Source organism: Tachypleus tridentatus, chromosome 13, assembly GCF_004210375.1.
Source record: "Tachypleus tridentatus isolate NWPU-2018 chromosome 13, ASM421037v1, whole genome shotgun sequence".
In the NCBI taxonomy this organism is placed as follows: domain Eukaryota; kingdom Metazoa; phylum Arthropoda; class Merostomata; order Xiphosura; family Limulidae; genus Tachypleus; species Tachypleus tridentatus.
The window spans coordinates 225,191,743-225,205,660 of NC_134837.1; the positions used below are offsets into that span (position 1 = coordinate 225,191,743).

The 13,918-nt window shown below is 31.2% G+C and overlaps 1 protein-coding gene across 1 annotated transcript in view; it reads left to right on the forward strand.

Annotated features, from left to right (window-relative positions):
- LOC143237662 (5-oxoprolinase) overlaps nucleotides 1-6,721 on the forward strand; it is a 214,426-nt gene extending 207,705 nt beyond the window's left edge. Inside the window, exons 30-33 of the mRNA XM_076477158.1 lie at nucleotides 3,789-3,871; nucleotides 4,410-4,570; nucleotides 4,854-4,951; nucleotides 5,175-6,721. Of these exons, the coding sequence (XP_076333273.1) occupies nucleotides 3,789-3,871; nucleotides 4,410-4,570; nucleotides 4,854-4,951; nucleotides 5,175-5,228 (396 nt within the window). The 3' untranslated portion in view covers nucleotides 5,229-6,721. The remainder of the gene's footprint in view (nucleotides 1-3,788; nucleotides 3,872-4,409; nucleotides 4,571-4,853; nucleotides 4,952-5,174) is intronic.
- The last annotated feature ends 7,197 nt before the right edge of the window (nucleotides 6,722-13,918 follow it).

Below are 13,918 nucleotides of genomic sequence, written 5' to 3' on the forward strand. Positions count from 1 at the left end.
ATAATTTCAACTTTTCTCTCTCCAAAACTATTTCCTTGCACTTTTGTCATCAACAGGGTATTCACCCTAATCCTGTACTCCATATTGGTGAAGCTGTGCTTCCCGTGGTCCCTGGTTCTCAGCGCTTATATTTGACTGTAAGCTGACCTTTATTCCACACATCAAGCAGCTACATGTCAAATGTACAAGGGCACTGAATATCTTCCATGTTCTCTCCACTTCTTGGGGGCACGCTGCCCACTTCGATGTTCCGCGCTAAAAATGTTATCATGCCCGTATTTGATCAAAACTAGACTATGGGTCTCAGCCCTGAAAATGTTGGACCATGTTCACCATAAGGGGCTTTGGTTCTGTACAGGGGCCTTCTGAACGTCTCCAGTCCAGAGTTTGTACACAGAGTCCCATGAACCCCCTCTACACCGTCATTTGCAATTGTCTTTAATGTATGCTTCAAAACTTCGATATTTACCACAACATCCCACATAGGGTTGTATTTTCCTTTCTCAGTGGGCCATACTTTTTCGTAATAGGCAGTCTGCCACTATTCCTTTTAGTCTTTGTCTCCAGGTGCAGTTCAATGAGTTGGGTCTATCTATGGATGACACAGCTGTGTCCACAGATCAGCTCATCCCACCATGACTAATTACTATCCCCAAATGTGACCTTTCTTTGAGTCATCTTTTGAACCATCCTTCCATTCCCATTTATACAGATGGTTCAAAATCAGATGACTCTGTGGGATCTGCCATTGTTTGCCGTGATTCGGCTGTTGCACACAGAATCCCCTCTGGAGTTTCTATATTCACTGCCAAATTGTACACTATTTCTCTTGCCCTGGATCACAATGAAACTATGCAGTACACGAACTGTACTATTTATACAGATTCACTTAGCTCTCTGTTAGACCTGGAATCGCTTCATGCCAGTTCTCACCCTATTCTCACTGATATTCAAAACTGACTGGCCCATTTTTCTTGAACATCTACTTCAATCCAGTTCTTCTAGATACCAGGTCTCTTTGGTATATTCATGGAAATGAGCTCACTGACACCACAGCTAAGTCTGTCTGCTCTGGCACTATCACTGCTGTGTCTGTTCCATACATGGACTAAGGTCCCATATTCAAGGCTTGGCTCTGTGCCAGTTGGCAGTTGACTTGGAGTGAGCAACGTGCAAACAAGCTTTTCCAAACAAAGCCCTTTATTAGAGTTTGGACATCTTGTTTCCATAAGAATCGGAGAGAGGAAATTGTCCTCACTAGACTATGCATTGGTCACAGTTTTTTAACTCGTTTTTTTTTATCTGGAACTGATGCACCACTGTGTTGTCTGTGTGACACTCAAGTCACTATAAGCCACATTTTACTGTCTTGCCATTGTTACAACTCTCAACAATGGCACCATTTTAGACATGTTTTGTTCAAAGGTTTACCCATAATGTTGGACAGTGTCATCGGCAATGGTGACATTTTCAACTCTATTTAAGTTTTTAATTCATAAATTAGACCTTTCTTTATGATCCCTTTTTGAAGTACAGCTAGTTCGATATGAAATTAGAAAATGGCTGTAACATCAAATAACTTGAAACCAGGACTGGAAAGGCCAACTTCAGGTGAATAACACTGACGTTTGAACTTAGCCGTTAGTCATCCTGGTGAGTTATGATAATTAAAATTATACTACAGAAAGTTTTTTACAACTTCTATTACTTTAGCTTCTGAACATGGCTGTAACATCACAGAACTTGAAACCAGGACTGGAAAGGCCAACTTCAGGTGACTAATGCTGGTGTTTGTACTTACCTGTTAGTCATCTTGGCGAGTTATGACCATTCAACATATGCTACAGAATGTCCTTTAAAACTAGTATTACTGTAATTTCTCTCTTACTGCTGTACACTAAATATAAAAATTTAATTTCATGCTGTTTATGTTTTAATTCATAAATTAACGTTGTCTTGTTTTACCTTAATTCCTTTTTATGAATTTTAATACTTTAATTTTAACTTTTTACTGGATATTTGGTGCAGATAACCAAGTTGCTTTGTATCATAAAATGCCAAACCACCCACCCGCCCACCTGGAAATATATTTTTCTCTTATTCATGATGATGATGTTATACAGTCATCAAGTGTCTGATTTTCATCTGGACTTCACCAGGTCTGAAACTGTCTTTAAGAGTCCTGGTTTGTGAAAATGTTATTGTCTTATATTATTGATTAATTTTTATCCAAAGAGTACCTTAGTGAATTTTTTTATAGCTTGGTAGCAGGGTCAGTATCAAAGGTCAGTGTTTTTCCATCACCAAGTTCTTTGTTTGCAGAATTCTGTGTTTCAGTCTGGTCTCTTCGTCAAATATCCTGTAAGTTGTTTTATCACCATGTTATTTCCCAACCTCTTTGTGATACACAACTTTTTACAATACACGTTCATATACCATATAGCAAATTAAACAGCTTCTTATTAAGCATTACATTTACCTTGCATCATCCTTAAGAGCATCACTGAACTGATTGTGTGCATATTAGATTTATAGATTCTGTGGCTCTGAGTGATGTAGTTGGTAGAAATTACAAGTTGTTATAGATAAGGATTAACTGTTGAGTTTGCTGTTTTGTAAGACACTGACTCTCTGGGTTTTCATGTTAAAATTTTGAATTCAGTAATAGCAGTACTCAAATTAATGTCTTAGGACAATTGCAATATCTGCATTTATGTGTCTTTCTACTTTATAGTCACATGATGTGGTAGTTACTGAAATCAGTAAGCAATTATAATATGGTGTTGATGTAACAGATTAATAAAAAAAAAATGGGTGGTGTTTATTGTATCTTGTGGTATGATTGTAACTAGTAGAACTGATAACTTTGGGTGTTATGAAATGTTGTTTGTTGGAGCAAATTATTTAAACATAATGTAGTATTACTGTAATCAGTGATGTAATGGGCTTGACTTTAGGAAACTGAGAAGTAAAATAAAACAAGATGAATGGCTAAAGAGACAGAAATATTTTTGTGGCAAAATAATAAAAATGATCAATGAAGTTTTTCTTAGAAAGATTTAGCTACTTGTGTAAGAATTTTTGTATTGCTTATGTATTCATCCTGACCTTGTATCTGTATTTTAAGGCTCTTTTCCATCCCTGCATCATGTTTTTTTTTTAATTACTTGTGAAATAAAATAATGAAATGTTTTGTTTCATGCAATATTGCTGTATCAAATCCATGTAATAAAACTTGGTTTCATGTGTATAATGTTAAGGAAAGTTGTTATTGTATTACAGAAGAAAAGTTACATTGTGTTATGAAATGAAATTATATAAAGCAATACCAAAAGATTGTTGTTTAATGATATATATAAGATGATATTAGTATACATAAATGGATAAAACAAATTCGTACATTATAAACCTGTGATGGCATTCTAAAACTGAAGATGATGAAGTAGCATATTACAAAACTAATGGAAGTTAGCAGTTTAGGTAATCAAATTGCATGCAACACTTGTGAAGTTTGTCTCATGATATTTGATAAGTTTAAACTATCTATGTATTAATGTCACTAAAATAGATAGTTTAGAAAACACTCTTAAAACATTTAAATTCTATTGAAAGTCCAAATATTTTCAAAATTCTTTTTACTTCTGTAAGCATATATCCAAAATATATTGTATAAGAAGACCAGTATGTGAGTGTAAAAATATGTACATGTATTTGCATTGTAAAGATTGGTTGTTAAATAATTATTCTTGATGTATTTGTATAAATATCCATTTTGTCTTCTGATTTAGGGTCCGAGTTGGCATGGTCATAGCGGGGTTCATAGTCACATGACAAATACCCGTATTACTGATCCAGAAATTCTTGAGAAAAGGTTAGTTACAGACAAACTGAAAGAGAATATTTCTAACATGCATACGAAAAACATAAAATTCTGGAAAAGTGAAAAAAAGAAATTATAAACTAGCTTGTACATGTTGTAAAACCTACTTAAAAAAAATTAAATCAGTCCAAACATATATGAAAAGTTTATCCTTTTAATTATATTATATACATGAAATGATAGAAATATTGAATAAAAAGGTTCCTATAATTTGACACTTATTAATAATTGAATTATGTTACATTTATTCAGCTGGTCACAGTAGAAAACATTATGTACCACAGTATTAATACTTATAGATATGTCTATAAGCAATGTTTTCTAGAGAACAGTGCTAAATTAGTGGTTATAAATAATTTGTTGTTTACATATCTTTGTTCGGGAAAATGTAATCTTCACACAATCTGAATAGTAACTGCAACTATACAGAGATGAAAGTATAAGCTAAAGCATAGATGACAGAAATTAGCATTGTATTAAAATTAAATATATTCATCTTTGATATATATAAACTTTTTATGTCTTTCAGATACCCTGTCATTGTTCAGAAGTTTCAGTTAAACCCAGGTAGTGGTGGTGCAGGACAATATCATGGTGGAGATGGAGTTGTTCGGGAGTTACTGTTTAGGAAACATCTAACACTGTCTGTGTTGACAGAAAGAAGAGTCTTCTCACCTTATGGATTGTTTGGTCAGTTCCAAAAAGCTCTATTGTTTATTTTTGAAATTGTTTTTAATGCTTTACAAATTGATGTATGTTTTAGAAAATTATATGATGCATGCACAAAAATTACATTTTGATTTGCATTAAATAATATTTCCAAAGTATAGTTTAGGAAAATAAAGCTTTGTAATTAATATTTTGTCACCAAATAAATCAGTAACACTTATACTAATATGAAATCAATAATTTGTAATATATATAGAAACTTTTATAACCTGTTATTTTATCAGGATATTTATCATTATCATAGGTGGAAAAAATGGAAAACGAGGCCTAAACCTTCTTATCTACAGTAATGGGCGAATTGTTAACCTTGGAGGCAAGACATCTGTTGAAGTGTCTGCTGGTGTAAGTTTGTCATTCTCATGTAATTTGTTTTGGAAATTATTAGTCAGATGAAATGCTGTTCAGTTTGTATCACACAAATATAAAAGTATCTTTATGAGAAAAATCATTTTCAAAGAAATCTGAAGTGTAACTTGGTACTGTATCCAAAATATCAAATAAGTCTTACAATATTTGTCTGTCCTTTATCTCATAATATCTGAGGTGTGTGTGTTTTGTTCTTTAGGATATTTTTCACTTGGAGACACCTGGAGGAGGTGGGTATGGATTAGCAGACTGATGATGTTGCCAATGTTCTGGATGAGTATAGTCAAGAAGAGGAGGATATTACATTTCACATAATTTTTATTAATCAAGAACAATATACAATAGTCTCTCGTTATATGAACCGTTCTAGTTCAGGGGAAAACTTTTGTCATGCAGTGAAATAAATCCAATATTAGTGGGAAAGACATTATATTTAATATTCTGTTTCATAGTGTAGGAAGAGAATGTGAAGGTTAACTTCATTTGTTATTATACAATATATTGATATTGAGCAATATATGTTAAATATTTTGTTTTATCATTTCACATTATTTAATTGAACAGTATATATTATGTACCTTAGACTGTCATATAACCTACAGTTAAAAAAATTGATGAGATCATTAGTGCCTTGGGTTACTTTTGAACCTTTTATTAATTCAGTGAAGGTATTAACTATATTATCTTATCATTCAACATTATATAATTAACAAAATTAACTAAGGGATGCCAGATTATCATTGAATCTGTCAATTTTCAACAACAGTTCTTGAGTTATGGGGTTTGATGATTGTTTCACACCATTTGAATGACAGTCATTAAGCTACTTATTTTGGGACTATCATTGAGCTTATTAAATTTGAAAACTGATGTGAAGATATGTATCTTTGATTATGATCTAATGAGATTTTATCTAAAGTCACTAACATCATCATTCAACAAGTCTGGTAAGCAGTTCATCTAAAGGTAATTGCCATGAGGTATAATTTAACAAACTTTGATGAACAAACATACCTACAGTCATGTTTCTTGGTTTCAATGCAGTATAGTATGACTAAACATTAGTTCTAAAGGGAAATAGTGTGTTATCATTGGACTTACTGAATATGTGGAATAAAGTCATTAACTCTACAACATGACCAACTAACATGGTTTTGAACAGAGGTTTTAATTAAAAACTAAATACCTTAGGCCCACCTTTAAAAAGATTTCGTCAAAATTTATTTAATCAAAGGTATTTTATTTGTAGAGCAAGCTTATTAGAAAGACATTATTGTGTGTTAGTAATGCAAATTTGAAAATATATGATAAACGTTGATTTGTGCTCTATGAAATGACTTGATTGGCACCTACTGAAAGTCTTACAAAAGTATCATTTATTGAGGCACAAAACAGAATTATTTCAGAATTGGTCTTATACAAAGTAGTTAAAATAACTTTGATTTGTGTGTTATCTGTTACTGTTCTATAACAAAAGCATTGTTTTGACAGACTTTCTTTGTTGGTAAAGTATTTGTTTATAGATTAAATAAATCTTGTTTTCTTAAAACTGATAACTAACATTTCAGTCTTCATTGATAACTTGTTTTTACAAAATTTTAAAAACTGTGTATGTGATATCAGAAAGTGTTTGAAGCATTATAAATTCCACACTTGCAACAAGCTTTTTAAATATATGATAAAAATACTGAGAACATGTATCTTCTATTCAATGTAAAGTGTTAAATAAACTATAAAACAAATGACTACAGGATATACCATTTGTCTTCAAAAAACATACATCATGCAGCAAAGTCTTTACCAACAATTTCAGCTTATTTATTTTCACGATAAAATCTATGACACAGATAAACATTCAGTTGTAGCATGTAGTATATCATTTTCAGGAAGACAGACAAATTTACCATTAAAGTTATCAGTACCATGTGGTACAAAATGTATAAAACAATAAAAGTTTTGCTGGTTCTAAATGGTAAAGAATTTATTCAAAGATACAGCCACCACCTAGATTATAAAATATACAGGAAAAACAAAAATAACCAAGAATCCTGGTTAGTTTGATAAGTTGTACTAGAATGTACGAGCAGAACCATTATTGTTGGTAATTAGTGCTTTAAGTGAGGCAGTATGCCATCTCACTTCTTTTAAGGACTCAAAACAATTCCACTACTTTTTAATAGCCTCTAAGCTTCTCAGAAGGGAAAGGTTTGATGGATGATATAATATTTATTACAACAAGGGACTGAAAAGAAAAACGTTTTTTCATCTTCTTAAAATGTCATATGGGAGAGAGGCAAGAATAATACAAACTAGTACTAGATGGAGCAAATGAACTCACTCATCACCAGTTTAGTTGGTGTTACTCAGTTGGTAACCACGAAATAATCATCAATGTTTTTGTGCCAGTAGTCAACTAACTAAAAATTCTGCCACACAAGTAAAACTCGGCAAATGTGCAGCTCATAAGTAAACCTCATTTAAAAAATTTCTTTACTTTTTGTCATTATCTAACGTAATAAGTTTCTAATTTTTATATTCTAGTTACTTTTATAATAATAAATAAAGAATACATAAGAAAAGTGAAATATAGTACTCAAATTCAAGAATTTCATGTAGAAGGTGATATAAGTACCATTTGGTATAAATTGTGCATAAAGACCAAAACAAACAACATAAAATTCACTGTAACACATATGGACAAACTATACAAAAAAAAACACAAAGAAAGTCAGTGCTGTTAGCACCATATACAACAAATTGTAGAGAAAGGTATGGTAGCATTAATGTTACTGAAAACGTGGTAAAAGCTGTACAGAAACATAAACTATAGCACAACTGGCACCCAGTGAAAGAGAGTACAAGAGTTTCCTGTACACACAAAGATAACTCATTCAAAATCCCTAAACAACACGAGATTGTACAAGATGCAAACACCAGAATGAAGGTTTGTTGTTGACTAAATGTTACAAGAAAGAACAAATGTCAAGGTTATTGGTAGTATGAAGAAGATATGTAGAAGACACAAACAGTGTACAGGTTTATAAGTACCTTGTGTAACAGACTTTTCAAAAATTTACAATAAAAAACAAGTGTAAATTCCTTTCAGAAAAATTTTAGTAAATTACAAACACTAAAACGACTGACAAGACTGTACAAGATGCAAACACCAGAATGAAGGTTTGTTGTTGACTAAATGTTACAAGAAAGAACAAATGTCAAGGTTATTGGTAGTATGAAGAAGATATGTAGAAGACACAAACAGTGTACAGGTTTATAAGTACCTTGTGTAACAGACTTTTCAAAAATTTACAATAAAAAACAAGTGTAAATTCCTTTCAGAAAAATTTTAGTAAATTACAAACACTAAAACGACTGATACATTGTAGAAAAGAATCAGAGTTTACTGTCAGTACCAATACCAGTACTGGTTTGTAGTATATCATATATTGGCAATAATATCTGTTATCACATGTCCAATTTTTTGAGTTTTCACTGAATACCTCTTCTGGTATTTCACCTTTGTCTTTTTTTATAAAATGTTTGGTATGGTATTTTTGAGTTCATACTTCTGTTAGTAAGTAAAACTCAAAGTAAAAATTAGCAATAGCATAAAATATGGGAAACTAGTGACTTCTACACTCTGGAAGAGAATATGAATGTGTCTACATAACTGATTGCACATTAGGCAGGTGTGTGTGTGTAATTAACCCTTATCCTGGGGGTGGGTCAAACTGTGCATGTCATGACATTTTGTTGAGTTACATTCAAAATTTAATTAAATTACTTAATTATTATGGTATACAAAAAAAATTGACATCAAACCATAGATAACAAATCAAATTTTAATGTGGCATATAGTTTTAAATTTTATGTTTATAAGGAAATATTTAAAAACAACCTCAAATTCCCCTAGCATGAATATATGAATATTTGTTCTTGAGTCATCTATTGTGGATTTTTTGTCGGCCTCTAGAAAATTACAAAATGTAAAATATTCTCTACAAATTCATATTCTGAAGCTGTACTGCTATCCATGCCTCCCATTAACTTTTTAACCAATATAAAGCCTATATTTCAACTGATTCATTGCCATAGTCATCATAGCAAGTAGATTTACACATAATTGAAAATTTGGTTTGATGTGAAAAATTATTCCTACAAAAGATGCTCAAGTACCAGATTCCTGGCTGTACCAAGTCAATACAGATACCAGCAAACTGGTACCACTAGTACTACTGCAAACCCTGGAAAGAATATACAGGACCACCAGAAGGCACAAACAGTATCAAGAGTACTGCTATATTGTAGAACAAACTGTAAAGAAAGGAACTGATAGTACCAAAGGTACTGGTATAATGTGGAGCAGATTGTAGAGGAAGGCACAGACAGTACCAAGGTTACAAATATTATATGGGCCAGATTGTGAAGGAAGGCACAAATAGTACCAAGGTTATTGATATCATACAGGACTTAATGAAAACAAAGGAAGAGATATTACATAGGTTGCTGGTACCATATGAGACAAACTGTGGAGGGTAGCAAAAACATTACATTGGTTACTGCTACTGTGTGAAACAGTATATAGGTTAACTCACTATGTAAGTCAGCATTTTAGAAAACAAAAGCTACTTTAATTTGTACAGCAAACTGCTAAAAAAGGACACAAACATACTGAAACCTTTTAAGTGCAAACAGTCAGCCACAATATCAGCAAAATATATTGAATGATTTGTGGCATAGGAAAAACTTCTGACACTGATGCATATTTACATTAAAAAGCAAAACATACAATTGTAGCCATTTCTACAAGCATTCATGGTACATTATTTTTACAAGTAATATTTAAAATATCATCTTCACACATATAGAGCTTTATATTCCATTCACAGACAATATATAAATATAAATGTTGAAAATATAGATGTTTTATAAAATATGCAGAAAAAAGCTTACAAAAATTTAGGCTTACTCTTTTATCATGAACTGGCATGTAAAACACAGTCATTGATATAAGCAAAGTAAGTTATGCTAAAGAGCTTGATAAGAAGCTATTAATCTTGTAAAAACCTAGTTGATAATAAAAGTTGTTAGTCCTCATGAAGTAGTTAGCAGTAAGGAAATGGTAACTTATAAAAAGTATCTGCTCTAGTGAAGAACCCAGTGGATTCCAAAAATATTATAGTATAATAAAGAATATAGTAGATAGCAAGCAATAGTAGTTAGCTGTTGTGAAAAAAGTAGCTGGCTGCAAGGTAAAGTCTGTGTTCCTACTCAAAACAAGTGATAACAGGAATATATTTTATCTAATAAAGCTAGTTGGTAGCAGGAAGATGTGTTTTGGATAAGAAACTATTGTTGATAGAGAAACTGCTAGTTGTAAATAAAGTCAGCAAGTAGCAAGGTGTTTGTTGTTTGTAAGAACAAAACAAGTTTGCTAACAGAGTTATGTCAGTTGGTATCTTTTTGTTCTTAAAAAAACTTTAATGGGTATTAGAAATGTGTTCTCATAGAGAAAAAAAGACAAAGAGTCTGTAGACTATTATAAGTACTGTTGGGAAAGGCTCCCAGTATAAATGATTATGACTTAATCAAAATTAAATGTTTCAGTGCAGAAAGCCACTAGGTGTGTAAAAGTACTCACAAATATGAATTTCTTAAGGCATAAGGGCACAAAATGAAGCTCCATATACACCAACAGAAAATAGAAAAAAGCTCTGAATATATTTCTGGAGTAGGACATTATAGAATGTCTCATCTCAGGATGAGAGAGAATTTTTGGTGTATGAATTGTAGTTTTTCCTGCTGATCACACTGCAATCTTAATATCTTAAAATAATAATCACAGGTATACTTTTTATTCAGTTTGTTGCTTCTAATGAGATGTCTATCCTGTTAAATACATGTTAGTATCATGATGTGCATTTCCTGTAAAATAAATTAATAAACATGTATAAATGACTAACATTAAATTCAGTTTCTGTAGAATGTAAGCAGGAATAATAATAATGATATACAGGATAGTTTCTGTGCAATGAAATGGTTAACATCTGTCAGTGACATTACATATAAACTAAGTTTTAATTTCTCTAATTTATACTATGAGGTTTATTTTGTGTAACTGCAAAATAATTTGTATACAAAAGTTATATTTATCTTTAATAATATGTGAGAAATTTATTTACTAAAACCTACTTGTGTATTTTGTAAAAGTCATCAGCAGTCATGAACTGTAATAATGTATCTTTTCAGTTCAAATAACATGTAATTACAAAGAGTAATTTCTCATATAAAGAAATAAATTTTTAACTGAGCCTGCATTTTGAGAAAACTGTATTTGATCACGTTTTTTCTTTAAACATAAATACTGCTCATTATTATAAGCATGAAATGTACAATCTGATAATCAATTAAATTTACAGAATGCTTATTTTATGAGCTGTATTTGTGTTTAAAGAAAGAAACATTGTAATCAAAATATGATTAAATGTTAATACTTGTCATTACTTGAGTGTTTTATTTTATATATCACTCACAATGTTTTGTTCCTGTTGAACATGATGATGAGCTACAATATTTTTCTATACATGTAAATGATCATAGTTAGAAATTATCTTTAAACATAATCAGCAAACATAATTTATATATTTATGTACTTTTTTAACCAGTAAGAACCTTTTTCTATAGATATTGTAACCAATCAAAACTTCTACCTCAGTATTAACACAGTTATCAATGGTATCTTAACTTCCTATAGAAAAGTGTTTTTCAACAACTGATCCACATACCTGCTACTTTCCATGATGGATATGTGATTACATAGATGTAATAAATGATAATATTCTACATTTATAAAAGCACAACAGTGACATATGATATGTTGTTGTTTTTTTATTTCAATACTATTTTAAATACTGTACACAGCCATTTACGTACTTTAGTCACCTAAAAACAAGGATCATTCAGTGTTATGTCAGTTGTTGTGGTGCTGCCAGAAGTTTCTTGATGAAAGAACCTTGTTATTACATAATTCCTTGATTTATTCATTCAAGAGGTGAAAGCAGATCTACTTTAGAGATTTTTACTTATTGCCTCATTACTACTTTAATCTTACATGTGATTGTCAATAGAGGGAGCTTTGGATGAATTCTTTCAAAGAACCAATAACTCATAGAAGCATAAGAGAGATGTGAGTGCTCAGGAATCTAATGTAAAGGAAGTAGTATTAAAAAAGGCAAGAATGCTTTAACTTTCAATCACAGTGATCTATCAAGTATGTACTTGTGCCTAATGGAGATATAGATTATAGCCTTTTTCTGAGCAATAATGCCATGAAGCCTTTGAAAATAAATCATCATTTTAAAACTAAACACTCAAACTTGAAAGACAAACCTATACAATTCTTTTACTGGAAGGTAGTTGAAGTGAATACACTAATTGCTTTATTTTCATACAGTTAAATACAAATTCCTATTCACCTTTGGTGAAGAATTGATAATGCTGTCAATAACAGAAGAGTGTTAAGAATCCCTTGTTGATATAGGTCTCAAAATAATTGGGTGTAGAAATACTGCTAATGATATTTCAACTTAGTTAATTAGCATGAGAGAGAATAAAAAATGCAGACTTGTTTACAAATTAGTTGAATGAATCAACTGACATTTCTGATAATGCAATTCTTATTTTTTGTTATTAATCATAAAATGTTTACATTCATAAAACCCTACTGTGTTGTAAAGAACTGCAAAAAATCCTACAAGTGCAAAATATTCTAAGTTTTGAAGGGACATGGGATTTAGGACATTTAGGTTGGTATCTGACAGATAGAGCAGCTACAATTACTAGTAAACATTTCAATGTTATAACGACTTTAAAAAATTGCTTTAGGTGCTCAAGAAAATTGTAAATTTATGTGAAAGCAAATGGACTAAGGTCTGACAACATTTCTGTTATGTCCAAAGAAGTTAGAGCTAACTATCATCATTTACTCTTGCATGCTGTATGTTGTAATTATTGCTTGATAAAGTGCTAAATAACAACATGTTGTAAATAGTAAGTCTCATTTGGTAGAACACCTTCATGATTTTAAAGGGTTACTAAACTTCCATTCTTGGCAAATATATTCTATCTCTTAAATAAACTTAGGCTTTCTATGCAGGAAAATACTTCACGTGTGTTTCCCATCTAACACAGTGATCCACAAAAAGGAAATCACTGGTCTATGATCCACTTCCATACTGGAAACTGATACGTTGCTGTCTCAATCACAAGAAGACAAACTATCTGAATTATCACATAATGAAAGCCTGAAGTTGTAAATTCATACAATGGCCCTTTCTGGTTTCTGGATTGAAGTAAATGTAAAATGCTTGGAACTCAATGATCTTGCACTGAAAGCATTTCTTTCATTTCTCTCCACATAACTCTGTAAAACTTGATAATTAACAGTGACTGCCATAAAAAAAAATCTCACAATAGGTTGAACATTGAAAAGATATGAGTATCCTTATCAGATATTTCTCCACATATTGGAGTTTATGTCTATAAAGCAGGCATAAACCTCTCATTAAAAGCTTAGAAGGTGAACCCATCAGATTTTTATCTTATTTTGCAAACCAAATATATTCTCCTATCTTTATTTGATAAAGTTTATGAAACAGATGATAAAACTCCCCCAAAGAAATAAGTGATGCCAATAGTCTGGAAGCATTTTTGTTATTAACTGGCCTTCAAAATCACTTACTATTTATGGAGATGCATTCAATTAATTAAAAGTATTTTTGTTTTAATTTGCTTATAATATTTATGTAGAGTATAGTTAACAAAAGCTTTTATTGTTTTTGTTTTCTTTTTATCATTAGTTTAATGTTATTAAGTCAAACAATGACTGAATTGAGTAATGGATTTGTTTTTCATTTATTCTACTGAAATAAGAACTACACACAG